The sequence below is a fragment of the Notolepis coatsorum genome (assembly GCF_963971535.1).
Source record: "Notolepis coatsorum genome assembly, chromosome: 4".
In the NCBI taxonomy this organism is placed as follows: Eukaryota; Metazoa; Chordata; class Actinopteri; order Aulopiformes; family Paralepididae; genus Notolepis; species Notolepis coatsorum.
In genome coordinates this window covers 112,193,209-112,212,564 of record NC_140168.1, presented here as the reverse complement: position 1 = coordinate 112,212,564, position 19,356 = coordinate 112,193,209, and the positions used below count along the sequence as shown (strand labels likewise).

Here is a 19,356-nt window from a genome sequence, read left to right as displayed (position 1 = left end):
CCACTTCGGGATTACTCCACCACTTGAAATCAAAACACCCGGAGAAATATGCGGAGTATGAGCAAGTCACTGCCGCACAGAAAAGAAAAATCCTCCCCAGCGCCCCGACTCCTTCTGTGGCGGACCTTTTTGAAAAAGTAAAAAAGTTTCCCAGTGATGGTCCCAAGGCAAAGGGCATTACGCGAAAGTTAATGGAATGATCAACCGTTTTCTGTCGTACACATTGAGCCATGGTATTCCTTGCCTAGCAGACGGCACTTAGCCGACGTGTGCTTACCTGAACTGTACAATGTCGTTGCTAATCACATACATGAGCTATTGGCTACAGATATTACAGCCATCAGCTTCACGACAGACATATGGAGCTCAGACGTAAGCATCACCAGTATGCTCAGTCTAACTGCACAATGGATCGACAAGGACTTTAAACTGCAGAAGATTCTGCTGCATTCACAAGAGTTTAGGGGGTCTCATACAGCACAAGCCATCTCCTTGGCATTTGCCAATATGTTCGAGACATGGCATATCGACCGACCTAAAGTGCACGCAATAGTCAGTGATAACGCAAGAAATATGACTAAAGCTATGGAACAAGGCAATCTGAGTGGAATACGCTGCATGGCCCACACTCTGCAATTAGCTGTGAACGAGGGAGTGTTGGCTCAACGCAGTGTAAAAGATCTGTTGGCCGTAGGCAGAAAGATTGTTGGTCACTTTAAACATTCTCAACTGGCCTATTCTCGCATAGAGACAATACAAGATGAGCTTGGAGTAACAAGGAAACGGTTCCAACAAGATGCGAGTACACGGTGGAACAGTACTTATTATATGCTGGAAAGTCTCTTTGCGCAAAAGCAAATCTTGGCTACATACAGCGCAGATCATGAGCTCCCCGCATCATTCACTCCAAACCAGTGGATCTTAATGGAGAACATTCTCTCCATTCTTGCCCCATTTGAACAGCTAACTAGAGAGATTAGCTCATCTGACGCATCGGTGGCAGACGTTATACCTTTAGTTGCGGCTCTAAAGCGTCTTCTAATGAAAGAGGTTGAAATGGACCGTGGAGTAAAAACTATGAAAAGTACACTCTTGGAGTCTGTCAACACACGTTTTGCTGATATCTACCGGTACTCTGATCCCCTGTACTGTATCGCGACTGTACTTGACCCGCGATATAAAGATAATTATTTTGATGCGGGGAAAAAGCAAAGCGCACGAGACATGATCCAGGCTGTGTTGGATAAGGATAACCCACTTGGAGCGGAGGCTGCTGCGCACAGCACAGGAGACGTGACGCAGACGACAGAAAAAAGGGCTTGTCTGTCTACAGCAGAGGAAGAGGAGGAGGAAGAGGAGAGGGAACCACCCTCGTTGTCTGATATGTCTTGTCTGATATGTTCAACGAGATCATGGAAGAGAATACTACCCCAAATAGGTAGGCTACTCTGTTCTGACTTGGTTACTTACTGTACTGTGCTACTGAATGTGATATTTATTTATTAGTACTGTATGTGCTGCTATGTATTCTTAATCTTGAAATTTCTTTTGACATGTCAGATGATTTTATTTGTCTGCCAAGTGATCTGGCATGCGTGAATAAATTTGACTAAATGTTCATTATGCACTGTCCCTATTTTAAATAAAATCTTATTCTCTCAAACCTCTCAAATGCCAGGAGGGTGACAAGCCCAACTGCTCAACAGTTCGATGATTATCTCTCAGAAGTACCCATCCCCAGAAGCGAGAACCCTCTTGGATACTGGAGAAACAAACCAGACCGCTTTCCTGACCTGGCCAAGGTGGCACGCAAGTATTTGAGTGCTCCATGCACAAGCACTGACAGCGAGAGACTGTTCAGTGCTGCCTCTCATGTGCTTGATGAGAAGAGGAACAGATGGCTGATAAAGCAGAGAAGCTACTGTTCATTAAAAAGAACCTCCCACTTTTCCTTAATAAGAAGACAAGGCTGGCTTATCATAAGCTTATCTAGTTCTACATGTCTACTCTATACCCACTTTCCTGAACAATTTTCATTGTGAGTTATAATTCACCATCTCAGGTTATCATTAGGGGGAAATGACAGCAGCACAGTGTTCAATATATTGTACTTTCTGTATCTAAATGATACAATTTTGTTTACTAGTTTACATTGCTCATGAGGACAGACCAACTTATTTGCAGATTCTTGAAATTTACATTTCATTTGTAATTGATTGTGGATGTTGTATCCAGTTTTCACTTTATGTATCTAAATGATACAATGTTTACATTGCTCATGAGGACAGACCACCTTATTTGCAGATTCTTGAAATTCAATTGTAATTTAATTTCTTTGTAAGTTACATTCATGTGGATTTATCCAGTTTGCACATTTAGGTGCATTTGTTGTTGTTGAAGGCCTGGCTGTTACAGTCTTTATATACACTATTTTGTTGTAGGCCTACTGGCCTAGATGTTTATGCCATTTTAAAGCACCTTGGCTTTGTTCTGAATGCACTTTGTTGAAAAGAAAATGCACTTGACTTGGAATGAATGTACTGTATGCATTCAGAAGTGCTGAATAAATGTTTTATGGACCCATAATAGTGATTATTTAAGTTAAGTTTTGCCATAATATCTTTTTCCATAATCAGGTAGCTGAACAACATTGGTAAAAAAAAAAATCTATTCTATGAATCATTTTCGGCCTTTCGGCATTCGGTTTTCGGCCAACTGTTTCCTATTTTCGGTATCGGTTTCGGCCAAGAATTTCCCATTCGGTGCATCCCTAATCATAGGTATTATGTTTCATCATGAATGCATGATGAAACGATTATTGACGATTATTTGATCGTCAGTAACAGTATTCGTATTGAACATTAAAAACGGTTATCAGCCCAATCGGTATGAAAGCATTGCAGGATCAAGCAAAAATGTACGCCAAGATCGTTCTTACCCGTCATCGAGAGTATTCCAAAAATAATATTCCAATTGTTTGATCGCCATCTGGTACATCCAATGTCGATTTGGTCCATGGCATAATCCACCACAACATATGGACCGGGGATATTATATTTGACGCGCTTCAATGCAACCGGGACAAGCGTTCGCCTCGCCCGACAAGGAAAAATGAAACCCGAGACATTTGGCCGTCCCACAGGCGAAGATACAAAGTTACAAAGGGTGCTCGATACCGCGGTCTAGCGGGATGTGGCCGGTATTGCACCTTGGCGACCTCAAACTCATTCCATATGGTAACAACAGGCTCCCTGGGTGGATAATGAATAAAAATATCGGGGGAAAAAAGGAAAAACAACCCAGAAACTACTTAACTCGTTTTTGGCACCCAAAGTGTTAAGAGACACACACATGTTTTCTTACCGTATAACTTAGCGTCGTCCACCATCTTCTTACTCCTCGACCGGAGGTTCTCCGTGTCCGCCAGCGCCCGCTTGTACTTATCCTGGTGACGCAGACAGTCACAACACATGGTGGCTCTCGTTAGCTACAGTGTGGGTGGTGGGGTGCACTGGTTCAATCTGACTGTTGGCTACAGTGTGGGTGGTGGGGTGCACTGGTTCAATCTGACTGTTGGCTACAGTGTGGGTGGTGGGGTGCACTGGTTCAATCTGACTGTTGGCTACAGTGTGGGTGGTGCACTGGTTCAATGATAATCTGACAATCATTCTGTTCTATACTCTAGACCAGGGGTGGCCAACCAGTCAGAGACTAAGAGCCACAAAAATTACTGTGGTACCACAAAGAGCCACACCATATACCAGCGTTTCTCAACCTTTTTTTTCAGTCACGGCACCCTTCATGTGTTTATAGGTCTCACCCTCTGGCCTCTGAAGTTGCTAATGTCTTTTTTATTTGGGCCTCACAGGGTTAAAAGTACCCTGTGAGACCCACGGTTGCAAAATTACAAAATCACTTTTAGCCATTTAAAAAAATAATGTTTATTTAAAAAATGTTAAAGGGGAACTATTTTACTATTTCTTTCACTATTTGGGCACTTTTACACAATTCCTGTGAGTCTATGGAACACCTAGGTTTTTTTCAAAAAAAATGCATTGTTTTGTATTTCTAATCAAGTACTAAAAACCGCATTTTTCTACCTCAAGATCTTAAGCCGTTTTGAGGCTGGGCTCCAACCACTGTGTGGCCTGGTGCCAACTGCCACATCAACTGCCACATTATTATGCAGCTGAGAAATCTCTGACATCACAGATATGCACATTTTCAGATGACTCAGTTCAGTGAGGGTGAATATTGTGAGAGGAGAATTGGAAGAATTCGCCAATATGAGAATTAGAGACATATATCCTATTAATATAAGTCCACATAGCTAAGAAACACTGGTAAACACTGAAAAAGGCCATTTATAAGATAGTTCCCCTTTAAGCACATGTATAGTCAATTGGTCCTGTTGTTCAGCCTCACAATGCTATTTGATAGTAAATGTGTTTATATGTCCCACCCTCTGGCCTCTGAAGTTGCTAATTTCTTTTTAATTTGGGCCTCACAGGGTTAACCTCTTAAGCCCGAGATATACAGTAAAAGTGTATATTTTCAGCATTACGTTTGTTTACCAATTATTTTAACTGTTATTAGTGAAATATAAGATTATAGAAATCTCAGGGCATTGAGTCGGAAACCGGCGCATATTGACAGGAGGAAGTGGCACAGCCAAAAGTGAGTGTAGTCTTTTGAAGGAAGAGACTCAGGGCTTTCAAATTTCGAAAAACTACCCTACCCAGCTCACACCAGCCCCTGTCAATCATCTGACTTCTGGATTTACTTTTTAATTTCTCTTATTTTTTGGGATTATCTCCCACAAACCTGAACGTTATTGCCATAAAACAGAACGCAGTTAGTTTCTCTACCTTTCTGTGAACGTCTTGCAAAAAACGGTGTTGCAATATGATGAAAAATGGTGGAGAAATTTACATTATAAAAAAGATGGCAGAATTCAGTACTGTATCTACAAAACCTTCTGTTTAATCATCTTCCCTTTATTCATTTGCTTAGATTTTTCAGGTCTGGTCAATTTTAGCATGGTGTTATTTACAGTCAAAGATAAAACATTTTTTAAATAGAATTGATATTCTCCTTTGGTTCATTACAATTTACTCAAGCCTAGTAACAGACACACTATTTCTGACACTGATCCATATATGTCCCTAGATTCAGATACCAAGAACATGCAAATGAACCATTTAAAAAAAATTGTAAATGTTTATTCTACGTCCTTATGGAATGAGTGGAAAAAAAAAAAGTAAAAAAAATAAAAAAAAAATAAAATATTTTCTTTTAATTTTTTTTATGGATGGAAGAGCCGCACATTGACGGGCGAAGAGCCGCATGCGGCTCGCGAGCCGCGGGTTGGCCACCCCTGCTTTAGATGCTTCTTTCCTGCAGGTTTCGACAAGTAAAATGTAAGATTTTTAAGACCACTTTGAACAGAATTTAATAAACTGTGTGCTATAAGTATAAAGTATAATAAATCGCAAATTACTTTGGGTATGCAATTGTCAGGCGTTTTATGCTAAATGTGGGGTATGCTTGGGGATATATAAAACGTTATACACCGTTATCTTCATTTTAAGGGTAAATAGGTTGTGCGGCTCCCTGAGCATTTTATTTTGTGGGATGGGGGGAAAGTGGCTCTTTTGATAGTAAAGGTTGCTGACACATGCCTTCTCTACTTGAACGACCACATCAAACAAGAGGTGGACGCGGGCAAATACTGCGGCATGGTCATGCTGGACCTACAAAAGGCCTTCGACACTGTCAATCACACCATTCTGATTGACAAGCTAAAAGCAATTGGTTTTGATAGTTTATCAGTGAGCTGGATACAATCCTACCTGGAGGGGAGGGAACAGATGGTGGAAGTAAACGGTACACTATCCCCCCCCCTCACAGTGAGCTGTGGTGTTCCACAAGGAAGCATACTAGGACCGCTACTATTCCTAATTTATGCAAATGACATGTCGTCAGCTTGTGACTGCAACTTGTTCCTGTTTGCGGACGACTCAGCCCTGCTGGTCTCTGACAAGAAAAAGTTACAGGTTGAAAAAGCCCTCAGCTCGGAACTAGGCAAAATCTGCATATGGCTCGCCGACAACAAACTATCATTACACATGGGCAAAACAGAGTCCATTCTCTTCGGTTCAAATAACAAACTCAGCAAGACCGACGGCTTCTCGGTTACAGTGGGTGACAATATTATCACAAGGAAAGATGAAATTACCTACCTGGGTTCCATCCTAGAGGCTAATCTTTCCTGTGACAAAATGGCATCCAATGTAATAAAAAAAGTCAACCAACGAACGCGATTCTTGTACCGGATCTCCTCTCTGGTAAACAAGAATACCCTGAAGACTCTAGCAGGAGCACTCATTCAAGGGTACTACGACTATGCTTGCACCTCATGGTACCAAAGCACCTCAAAGGCACTAAAAAACAAATTACAAACATCTCAAAACAAGCTAGTCAGACTACTACTTGACCTGACTCCTAGAACCCACCTCACCCCTGCCCACTTTGACAACCTAGGATGGCTTAGAGTAGACGACAGAGTACAGCAACTTGCAATGGGCCTGGTCTACAAGATACACTACGCGACCAAGGTACCCATGTACATGTCAAAATACTTCCCAAAGGTCAGTGAATACCACGATCACAACACCAGAGGGAGCTCCACAAATCATGTAAAACCCAGATTCGGATCAAACAAGGGACTAAACACGTTTCGCAATTATGCCACATCAATGTGGAACGCCCTGCCTAAAGCTGTAAAGGAATGTGAATCACTACCCACCTTCAAAAACACTCTCAAAAAACACCTACGTGAGACTGCAATTCGAAACTGGCCCCTACAAATGTCCTAACCTAGTTGTACAGTAAATGACCAAGTAAGGCTTTGTCAATATTCCAATGTACAGTGTAAAATGTGGGTGTGTCCCCTTCCCAACCCCCCCCCCCCCCCCCCCACCTCCAATGTACAGCCCTCACCCAACCCACCCAACCCCACCCCACCCAACCAACCTCCTCCAATGTACAGTTTCTATGCCAAATGTATATACACTCCTTTTCTGGACACTTTTGTATCACAAACAGTACTGTATTTGCAAATCTGATATGTCATAAATGTATAGATGTAGCAGTACTGTCTATCTGTATGTCATGTATGTCATATATGTTATGATGAATTGAAAATGGGGGACCCTGATGTAAACAAGTCGAAAGTCTTTCTCTGGTCTGCATCCCCTTAACAATTGTATGTATTGAGCTGTACTGTACTGTACCCATTCTGCAATCTGTTAATAAATTTTTCAATCAATTCAATCAATCAAACCCCTGCTTTAGATGTTTCGACAAGTAAAATGTAAGATTTTTAAAGGATAACTCCAACATTTTGGGAAATTAGCTTATTTAAAGGCCAACCTTCACGTTGTATTTTTGTTCAATAAACAATGTGGACTAGGCCAACTGTGACTTTCATGAAGGAAAAAAAAAGTTTTGAAATTGACCCAGTTTTAGCGTTTTTATCAAACATTTTGTCTGCCCAACACAATCACCACGCACGTGGATATTTTAATCAATGGTTCATAACGTGCGTGTGTAATCGAAATGATCTCGTCACAACAGGTGCAGGGCACCAGGGGGCTCACCAGGGGGCGCTGAGAGTCACACAGCTAGTGGCAGGCACTGCAGGCAGAGAGCCTTGCTACCATAGATATATGCTTGCTACTACTAGCCGAATGAAAATGTATCCGTTTCACCTAACACTATTGCTCCGTGATTATAGCCACCCATCTCTAAAGCTAACCACTATTTGTAAAAGCCACAACCACGTTACCATATTTGTAATAATGTAAATCATTGTGTCGTTGTACACATATTGTGTTTATAACGTTAGTAGCTAACATAGCTTAGCTTGGTAGCTATTGTGCTAACAACATATCCCGACATCCGGCTCGCTGGCCGGCATGAACGGCCGACCCAAAATGGTTCTCTCCTCTCTGTACACCCCGTCCCCACGGGTACCCTGCCGGGGGGCCCATGGACGCGACAACGGCGGCAGCCGTAGGGTGCTCGAGCCCGTAAAGGCTAGTGGTACACGATAGCTATGAGCTAACTAACGCTACAGGCTCAAACACCCTACGGCCGCCGCTGTTGTCGCACAAAGAGGAGAGAACCACCCGCAGGGACGGCGGGCTATAGGCTAACGTCAGTGTAGTGGTCCCGACTGTAGCAGGGACGGCGGAGCTATAGGCTAACTGTGATGCACCGAGTGGGCCACCATTGATCTAGTACTATGACCCGGACGGACATAAGGCATACGTTTCCTGAAGTGACGTCACGGCCGTGCTAGCGTCTGATAAGCTTTTAGATTCGGCTCATTAATATGCACCTGTAGTGACGTCGGCGTTTGATAAGCTTTTTTGATTCGTGCGTGCATGTTATTCGTGCATGGACCTTCTTAACTCGTTCGGAGTGGCATTTCCGGTGTCAAATGGAAAAAAATAAATAATGAAATTGTATACCAATGATGTAAACTACCCATAATTGATCAGTAGGGTTTAACCTGGATGTTGGGCTTTAACATCTTCCCTGGAGTTAGACAAGAAGATACATACCTTTTTTGTCTCTGTGCATGCATTAAGTGGTCTGCACACGGCGGGCGACCGACGTCGCCTGGCGATGTGATCGCCTGTCGCTCAATGACAATCGCTTAGCCCCCCACACCAGAGGCGACCGTTCAAGTATAATAAGCTATGTGTCGCTCTGTTTAGCTGGGGGTGTTTTCCCCCGGGAGATATAGGAGGGCGGACCGCCGGGACCGGACGTTAGGTTGTTGTGAAGCGGGTTAGCACGTAGCTGTGTTGTGCTTTACGAGAGAGTATTAACCTGTAAAACCCATATTGAGCTGGAATTAAACCACCATATACGAATACAACCTCTCCTCATTCTTCCTGACATTACTGCATGCCTGATCGCTACGATACGTTCATTACCAACGATTGGACAAGTATTGTTATGCAGCTGCTGACAGAGAATGTTTTTTTCACGGAAGACGCAAACTGTTTTGTTCTCGACCATAATTTTCTTTGGACAATAAACCTTACAAACTACATCAGCTGCAGCCTGGACCAGCGTTTCCGTTAGCCGGTAATTACCGGTATTTGACTGGCAAAATCTGTTGAAGTCCGACAAATTTAATCTCTCCGGTCATAGTGTCCGGTGAAAATAGTTCCCTCTGGGCACAGTTTGATTATTTGAATTGTATTTGGATGGGCTGGAGTTGGGTGGCCTATGCGATGAACGAAACAATCATTGCGTTTGTTGTCGTTGCTTCGCTCAGTGAGAGCTTGCTGCTGGATTTGCGGAAGGCATGCAGCTGCAGACCCACAGAACCCACCAGCTTTGCTGGCACAGTGCGGTCCCCAGACCTGGAAAGCTGCTCTGCGGGTCTGCAGCTGGATGCTTCTTGCAAACTAACTGCGGCGCTCGCGCTGATATTGTTGGACCGGCTGCTTGGTGGAGCAACGATGAAACGAATGTAATGAATCGTTCGTCGCATGGGCTATTTAATTTTGGCCTGTTTTGGTACGGTTCGGGTGGTCAAGTTGTGCTTGGAGGGAGTTGTTTTCACCGGACATTATGACCAGCACCAAGTCGTTGGGACTAGGTGGAGATATACATCACGCAAACCCACGATAATGTTGCCGTCTCTCTGCCAAATTTCTCAGTTCTTCGCTTGATATAATTAATACAAATGTCCAATATAACGGAATTCGTTAGCTCATAAATGTGATTATAACAGACTGCTGTTTATTAATGTCGGGCCGACTGCCCACAGACACAGGTCTATTTGATTTAAAGTCGGCAGCAGCACGGAGTCTCTGGACTTATTTTATTTGGAATATAATGACTGTATACGCAAAAGTAGCCTAGCTTTAAGTTAAAATATTATAAATCTACATGCCTTGAGGATGTCATTCTTTATATAGCCTGTTGTTTTTAAGCTCAATAAACTCTGACCGGAATTTCTCTCATTTGACCGGTAGATAAAAATCTACCGGACCCTGAGACCGGCAACAATTTTTTCTAACGGAAACCCTGGCCTGGACATTAAACTCTGTCAACATCCACAACTTCTTTTGTTACCCGAGTATGAAAACACTAGTAGGTGCATCGTGGCGCATTGTTCATTTATTAGTTAATGACAAACGGCCACTATAGCTTCTCAAACTAACGTTATTTATTTAAATTGTTCCCGTTAATAATAATGAACATAAGTAGCATGGTAATAATAGGTAGGTTATTGATCAATGAATGTATTGAATGATACATTAATGGTGTACAAATGATACACCAGTAGAACTTCTGTACTACTTCTATTGTAGAAGTCATGTTATTTCCTCATTGTCCTGCTGTGTCGCCTCAAAAAATAGGATCGAGGCGATTTTGAGCGAGGCGACAGAAATAGCTGCGCGACCGTCGCTTCAGAATCTCCTGCCGTGTGGGTTCTCTCATTCATAACAATGAAGGCGATACAATTCTGTCTGTCGGCTCGCTAAAAAAATCGGTCGCCTGGCTAAAATCGGTCGCCGTGTGGGGACCCCTTTAGGCTTAGGGAACAGACGCTCCGTTAGCATAGCTTAGCTTCATCACTGGAAGTGAGGCAGGACAGTACCCTGATGTTCCCTACAGGTTTGTTGATATTCTCATTCCTTCAAAGGATCTGAACCGATTGAAGTTTATGGATACCATGACTTAAAATCCTCTTACCTTGACGATTAAAAGCCTCCCCAATTTAGAAAACAGTAATCCAATGGCTGGTATTGATAAAATGACAGGTATCGGCAGAGCGATTAATCAGTCTATAACTAAACTGAAGTACCATTTGAATGGTACTGTGAATTGATCCAATCATCACTACAGACAGACTGCATGGAACTAGTAAGTGGGACACAATACTGAAGACTGACATTTTTTATCTTGACATCCTCAAACATTTCAAGAGGGTAATTGTGTGAGAAATGTGAGGAATATACTTTTCAAATAATTAATTTCTCCAGAATTTAATCACGATTCAAGATGTATAAGAGAGTCCCATGATACCACAGACAAATGATAAATGACAAATAATATTATTACAATATTCCCTAAACCTCTGTCACAATGACAGTACCACTAAAATACAACACTAGCCTAAAACTCCCCTCATCCTCACATAATGTGATTTCTGGAACCCTAACCCTATTTGCTACGTAACAATTATCAATGAGTTGATGATCGATAAGTTATTTCTCAGCACAATCCATGCTGTTCCTCACACTAGCTCCGGATAGTTAGCTACAATCCATGCTGTTCCTCATACTAGCTCCAGATAGTTAGCTACAATCCATGCTGTTCCTCACACTAGCTCCAGATAGTTAGCTACAATCCATGCTGTTCCTCATACTAGCTCCAGATAGTTAGAGCTACAATCCATGCTGTTCCTCATACTAGCTCCAGATAGTTCGCTACAATCCATGCTGTTCCTCAATCCATCCTAGAGGCAAATCTTTCCTGTGACAAAATGGCATCCAATGTAATAAAAAAAGTCAACCAACAAACTAGATTCTTGTACCGGATCTCCTCTCTGGTAAACAAGAATACCCTGAAGACTCTGGCAGGAGCACTCATTCAAGGGTACTATGACTATGCGTGCACCTCATGGTACCAAAGCACCTCAAAGGCGCTTAAAACAAAATTACAAACATCACAAAACAAACTGGTCAGACTACTACTTGACCTGAACCCCAGAACCCACCTCACCCCTGCCCACTTTGCCAACCTAGGATGGCTTAGAGTAGACGACAGAGTACAGCAACTTGCAATGGGCCTGGTCTACAAGATACACTATACGACCGGGGTGCCCATGTACATGTCAAAATACTTCCCAAAGGTCAGTGAATACCACAACCACTACACCAGAGGAAGCTCAACAAATCATGTTAAACCCAGATTCGGCTCAAACAAGGGACTAAACACGTTTCGCAATTATGCCACAACAATGTGGAACGCCCTACCCAAAGCTGTAAAGGAATGTGAATCCCTGCCCACATTCAAAACCGCCCTTAAAGAGCACCTACGGGAGGCTGCAATTCGAAACTGGCCACCGTAAATGCCCAAAACCCCCACCACCTCCTAATAGACAGTCTCCTCCCCACCGCATGTATATATTCCCTCCCCGCCGTATGTATATTTCCCTCCCACCCACCCACCCACCCCCTCCTAATGTACAGTCCCCTCCCCATCATATGTATATACTCTGTCAGGATCTAGGGGTAACAGTACTGTATATTTGAATACCGCCTATGTCACAAATGTATCAGTACTAAATACCTATATGTCCCTATGCCATAAATGTCATGTATGTTGTGTATGTCATAAATGTCTATATGAATTGAAAATGGGGGACCCTGATGGAAACAAGACAAACGTCTTTCTCAGGTCTGCATCCCCTTAACAATTGTATGTATTGAGCCGTACTGTATTGTACCCATTCTGCAATCTGTTAAATAAAGTTTTCATTCATTCATTCATTCATTCCTCACACTAGCTCCAGATAGTTAGCTACAATCCATGCTGTTCCTCATACTAGCTCCAGATAGTTAGCTACAGTCCATGCTGTTCCTCATACTAGCTCCAGATAGTTAGCTACAGTCCATGCTGTTCCTCATACTAGCTCCAGATAGTTAGCTACAGTCCATGCTGTTCCTCATACTAGCTCCAGATAGTTAGCTACAATCCATGCTGTTCCTCATACTAGCTCCGGATAGTTAGCTACAGTCCATGCTGTTCCTCATACTAGCTCCAGATAGTTAGCTACAGTCCATGCTGTTCCTCATACTAGCTCTGGATAGTTAGCTACAGTCCATGCTGTTCCTCATACTAGCTCTGGATAGTTAGCTACAATCCATGCTGTTCCTCATACTAGCTCTGGATAGTTAGCTACAATCCATGCTGTTCCTCATACTAGCTCCAGATAGTTAGCTACAATCCATGCTGTTCCTCATACTAGCTCCAGATAGTTAGCTACAATCCATGCTGTTCCTCATACTAGCTCCAGATAGTTAGCTACAATCCATACTGTTACTCATACTAGCTCCAGATAGTTAGCTACAGTCCATGCTGTTCCTCATACAAGCTCCAGATAGTTAGCTACAATCCATGCTGTTCCTCATACTAGCTCCAGATAGTTAGCTACAATCCATGCTGTTCCTCATACTAGCTCCGGATAGTTAGCTACAATCCATGCTGTTCCTCATACTAGCTCTGGATAGTTAGCTACAATCCATGCTGTTCCTCATACTAGCTCCAGATAGTTAGCTACAATCCATGCTGTTCCTCATACTAGCTCCGGATAGTTAGCTACAATCCATGCTGTTCCTCATACTAGCTCCAGATAGTTAGCTACAATCCATGCTGTTCCTCATACTAGCTCCGGATAGTTAGCTACAATCCATGCTGTTCCTCATACTAGCTCCGGATAGTTAGCTACAATCCATGCTGTTCCTCATACTAGCTCCAGATAGTTAGCTACAATCCATGCTGTTCCTCATACTAGCTCCAGATAGTTAGCTACAATCCATGCTGTTCCTCATACTAGCTCCAGATAGTTAGCTACAATCCATGCTGTTCCTCATACTAGCTCTGGATAGTTAGCTACAATCCATGCTGTTCCTCATACTAGCTCCAGATAGTTAGCTACAATCCATGCTGTTCCTCATACTAGCTCCGGATAGTTAGCTACAATCCATGCTGTTCCTCACACTAGCTCTGGATAGTTAGCTACAATCCATGCTGTTCCTCATACTGGCTCCAGATAGTTAGCTACAATCCATGCTGTTCCTCACACTAGCTCCAGATAGTTAGCTACAATCCATGCTGTTCCTCATACTAGCTCCAGATAGTTAGCTACAATCCATGCTGTTCCTCATACTAGCTCCAGATAGTTAGCTACAATCCATGCTGTTCCTCATACTAGCTCCAGATAGTTAGCTACAATCCATGCTGTTCCTCATACTAGCTCCAGATAGTTAGCTACAATCCATGCTGTTCCTCACACTAGCTCTGGATAGTTAGCTACAATCCATGCTGTTCCTCACACTAGCTCCAGATAGTTAGCTACAATCCATGCTGTTCCTCATACTGGCTCCAGATAGTTAGCTACAATCCATGCTGTTCCTCATACTGGCTCCAGATAGTTAGCTACAATCCATGCTGTTCCTCATACTAGCTCCAGATAGTTAGCTACAGTCCATGCTGTTCCTCATACTAGCTCCAGATAGTTAGCTACAATCCATGCTGTTCCTCATACTAGCTCCAGATAGTTAGCTACAATCCATGCTGTTCCTCACACTAGCTCCAGATAGTTAGCTACAATCCATGCTGTTCCTCATACTAGCTCCAGATAGTTAGCTACAATCCATGCTGTTCCTCATACTAGCTCCAGATAGTTAGCTACAATCCATGCTGTTCCTCATACTAGCTCCAGATAGTTAGCTACAATCCATGCTGTTCCTCACACTAGCTCCAGATAGTTAGCTACAGTCCATGCTGTTCCTCATACTAGCTCCTGATAGTTAGCTACAATCCATGCTGTTCCTCATACTAGCTCCAGATAGTTAGCTACAATCCATGCTGTTCCTCATACTAGCTCTGGATAGTTAGCTACAATCCATGCTGTTCCTCATACTAGCTCTGGATAGTTAGCTACAATCCATGCTGTTCCTCATACTAGCTCTGGATAGTTAGCTACAATCCATGCTGTTCCTCATACTAGCTCTGGATAGTTAGCTACAATCCATGCTGTTCCTCATACTAGCTCTGGATAGTTAGCTACAATCCATGCTGTTCCTCATACTAGCTCCAGATAGGTAGCTACAAATCAATGACGGGGTCAAGCTCCTGTGTGCAGGCTGACGGAGGCTCACTGTAATCTACTTTGTGTTGCACTGTGGACTAAGTTTCAGTGAGCCTCAGTTAGCTTTTACAGACAGAAGCTTGTAAATCATTTTAATAAAGTAGGAGATGTCCACAAATATGCCACAAGAGGGAGCCCCACGGACCCGGTCCCGCCGAGAGTCAGGACATGCATGGGGAAAGACCTTTTGTTTACTCTGCTACTGTAATGTGGAATGCCCTGCCAACATTCATAAAACTCCTGAACTCCCCTCTCGGATTTAAATCCGCCCTAAAAACATGGCTCAGCAGCAACTCAAATTGGCCTTAATATGGTTTTTATCTCTTTTATCATAACTTGGTTTTTATCTCTTTTTATCATGGGTTGCTTTTAAGTGTTTGCGGAGTTTTTTATTTCTTTTAACATTAGTTGACTGTATGAGCTTTCAGGTTAGGTGTTATTGTACTTACTTTTAGGGTGTCCGGCCTCGTGTACATGTCCATTCGCGTTTTTGTGCCTTTTTATGTTCCATGTATGGACCACAATGGAAACAAGCCATGGCTTTATTGTGTTTTATCCATTTGACCAGCGTGATGACTCTGTTATTGTTTTTCAAATGTTGTCCTACTGTTGTGTCAATAAAGTATTGAATCAATCAATCAATTCCCTTCACACAGAACGGCATGCCGGCATAACGGGGTAAGATTCCTGGCTTTAACTCTTTCACTGCCGCACTACCAAACAGTTAACCCTTTCACCGTGACAATACACAGAAGGTTAACCCTTTCACTGCCACAGGACAGAAGGTTAACCCTTTACTATCACACAACCGACGGTTAACCTTCTGTCGTGTGGCGGTGAAAGGGTTAACGGGCAGTGTGAAAGGGGTTAGAGGGAGAGAGAGAGACAGAGACACTCACTGTGACGTCCTTTAACTGTTCCTCCAGCTGACTCTTCTCCTCCACTAGGGTCTTCTCAGCCACGCTCTGCTCAGGCTTCCCCTCCTCCTCTGACCCCTGACCCCCACTCCTCTGCTGGGCTGCGGTACATAACAGCCTGGGAGCTGCCCTGGAGAGAGGAGAGGGGGCGGGGGGAGGAGAGGAGAGGGGAGAGGAGAGGGGGGGAGAGGAGAGGGGGAGGAGGGAGGGGGAGGAGAGAGAGGGGGGAGGAGAGGAGAGGGGGGAGGAGAGGAGAGGGGGGGGAGGAGAGGAGAGGAAGGGGAGAGGGGGAGAGGAGAGGGGGAGAGGAGAGGGGGGGGAGGAGAGGGGGAGGAGAGAGAGGGGGGAGGAGAGGAGATGGGGGAGGAGAGGAGAGGAAGGGGAGAGGGGGAGAGGAGAGGGGGGAGGAGAGGGGAGAGGGGGGGAGGAGGAGAGGGGGGGAGAGGAGGAGGAGAGAGAGGGGGGAGAGGAGAGGGGGGAGGAGAGGAGAGGGGGGAGAGGAGGAGAGGGGGAGAGGAGAGGAGAGGAGAGGAGAGGGGGGGGAGCGAGGACAGGAAAGTAAAGGAGAGGAAATTGACATTCCTGATATTTAAGCAGTTGATTGCTATTGCACAAGTCTAATAACTAATAACATGCGTTGAGTTTTCAGCGAGGACATCGGATCCCATTCATGTTCACAGCTGATGGCCCTCTTCCTAAAACATAAAGGTGGGACATTTGTGTTTGGTAGATTATTTCTCTGTTGTAACAATGCTTCTTGGCAATACATTTTATATACCGTTGGAAAGCCTGTTTATTTACCTGGTGCCCCATTTGTAAGGAACATGCATCTGTGGGACGAGCAGCACAGCTGAGTGTGTGGGCTGCGCCCAAGAACAATGTGACAAATCTTATTCAAACAGCTTATTCTGCTGCAGTTGCTATTGACTCTTGTTTGGTGGATTGGGTGATTGAAGTCCATCAGTAACCAGGAAGAAACGAGACATGTTGGCAATTTTACAATTTAACAAACAGCCAGGTGCCTCAGTAGCGTGTGGAAGAAGAACCACACACAGCCACACCAGCCGGGCACCTCCTCACGCTGGACAACAGCCGGGCACCTCCTCCTCACGCTGGACACCAGCCTGGCAACTCCTCCTCACGCTGGACAACAGCCTGGCACCACCTCCTCACGCTGGACAACAGCCTGGCACCTCCTCCTCCTGCTGGACACCAGTGTGGCACCTCCTCACGCTGGACACCAGCCTGGCACCACCTCCTCACGCTGGACACCAGCCGGGCACCTCCTCCTCCTGCTGGACACCAGTGTGGCACCTCCTCACGCTGGACAACAGCCTGGCACCACCTCCTCACGCTGGACACCAGCCTGGCACCTCCTCCTCACGCTGGACAACAGCCTGGCACCACCTCCTCACGCTGGACAACAGCCTGGCACCACCTCCTCACGCTGGACACCAGCCTGGCACCACCTCCTCACGCTGGACACCAGTGTGGCACCTCCTCACGCTGGACAACAGCCTGGCACCTCCTCCTCCTGCTGGACACCAGTGTGGCACCTCCTCACGCTGGACACCAGCCTGGCACCACCTCCTCACGCTGGACAACAGCCTGGCACCACCTCCTCACGCTGGACACCAGTGTGGCACCTCCTCACGCTGGACAACAGCCTGGCACCACCTCCTCACGCTGGACACCAGCCTGGCACCACCTCCTCACGCTGGACACCAGTGTGGCACCTCCTCACGCTGGACAACAGCCTGGCACCACCTCCTCACGCTGGACACCAGCCTGGCACCACCTCCTCACGCTGGACACCAGCCTGGCACCACCTCCTCACGCTGGACACCAGCGTGGTCACACACTGCTGTGGGATGGCATTCCACTCCTCAACCAGGATTTGTCGCAGCTCTCAAGTCAGCCAACGTGGTTGTGTTGGTCACCCGAATAGCCTAAGCTGATCCCACACAAGTGTTCAATTGGGTCGAGGTCAGGACTGTTGGCAGGCCACTCCATTCTGTCTACTCCCAGATGCTGGAGGTAGTCTCTGATGAACCCCGCTCTGTGGGGGCGAGCGTCGTCGTCCTCTCGGGGGATGGAGTTCGGCCCCAGACTGGAGATATGGGATGGCCACTGGTAGGCGGCGGGTAGGTGTGGAGAAGTGACCACAGCTCAGCGTAGGAAGGTCCGATGGAGCTCCATATCTGAGAGGAGGTGCCCGGCTGGTGTGGCCGTGTGTGTGGACTCTACGCTATCGAGGCTCCCGACTGTTTGTTAAATTAATAAATGTCCAACATGTCTTGTTTCTTCCTCGTTACTGATGGACTTCATTCACCCAATCCACCAAACAAGTCAATAGCAACAGCAGAATAAGCTGTTTGAATAAGATTTGTCACATTGTTCATGATGGGCGCAACCCACACACTCAGCTGTGCTGCTCGTCCCACAGATGCATGTTCCTTACAAATGGGGCACCAGGTAAATAAACAGGCTTTCCAACGGTATATAAAATGTATTGCCAAGAAGCATTGTTACAACAGAGAAATAATCTACCAAAAGACACATTTCCAAAACTTTATGTTTTATGTTTATATTGTTGTGGAATATTTTAAAGGAGCCAAGACAGTGAACTGTAGAAATTCAGATGGTAGTTTATTTTCTGTGGCCACAGAAAGTATCCCTCGGTTTACAATCAGAGACCAGTGGAACACGAGCGTCTGGCCAGCAAGTGAGAAAGAGCTCCGTTTCAAAGAAACAGACTAAAAATGACGTAAACACCATGATCAGAACAGCAAAAAGAAATTTCATCAACGACAAAACTGAGGAAAACAAAAACAAACCCCGCAAACTTTGGAAATTACTCAATAATCAACTAGGCTGCAGTAAAAAACTTAAAACCAGATTCTCAAACATAAACATAAAGACGGACAACACGCTCATCACAGACAAGCTGGATGTAGCCAATTACTTAAACATCTTCTTCACAAACATAGCCACAACACTGGTAAACAAACTACCCTCCCACTCAGGGCATTATGGGGTAGAACACATAGTAGCATACTACAAAAACCTAGGGGTCCACTAGGGCTGTCTTAAATGCTTCGAAGCTTCGAACGTTCGATTCGATGGCACAAGCTTCGAACATTAAAAAAAAAATCGAAGTTTAAAAAAAAAAAAAAAAAAAAAAAATTAATTTCTTTTTTCAAAAATTTTTTTTTTCAATTTTTTTTTTTACTTCGATTTGTGTGTGTGTGTGTGTGTGTGTGTGTGTGTGTGTGTGTGTGTGTGTGTGTGTGTGTGTGTGTGTGTGTGTGTGTGTGTGTGTGTGTGTGTGTGTGTGTGTGTGTGTGTGTGTGTGCTACCCATCCCAGTTAGGACAGCCGAATCCCGTCCAATCTTTCGCCGTCGACTAAAGACTCACTTCTTCAACCATTATCTGAAATGATAAAAAAAAAAAAAAAAAATATCTAA

At 44.6% G+C, this 19,356-nt stretch overlaps 1 protein-coding gene across 1 annotated transcript in view; it reads right to left on the bottom strand.

Moving 5' to 3' along the window:
* grpel1 (GrpE-like 1, mitochondrial) overlaps positions 1-19,356 on the bottom strand; it is a 65,710-nt gene that overhangs the window by 22,260 nt on the left and 24,094 nt on the right. Inside the window, exons 2-3 of the mRNA XM_084312918.1 lie at positions 15,871-16,018; positions 3,364-3,445 (exon numbers count right to left, since the gene is read on the bottom strand). Of these exons, the coding sequence (XP_084169044.1) occupies positions 3,364-3,445; positions 15,871-16,018 (230 nt within the window). The remainder of the gene's footprint in view (positions 1-3,363; positions 3,446-15,870; positions 16,019-19,356) is intronic.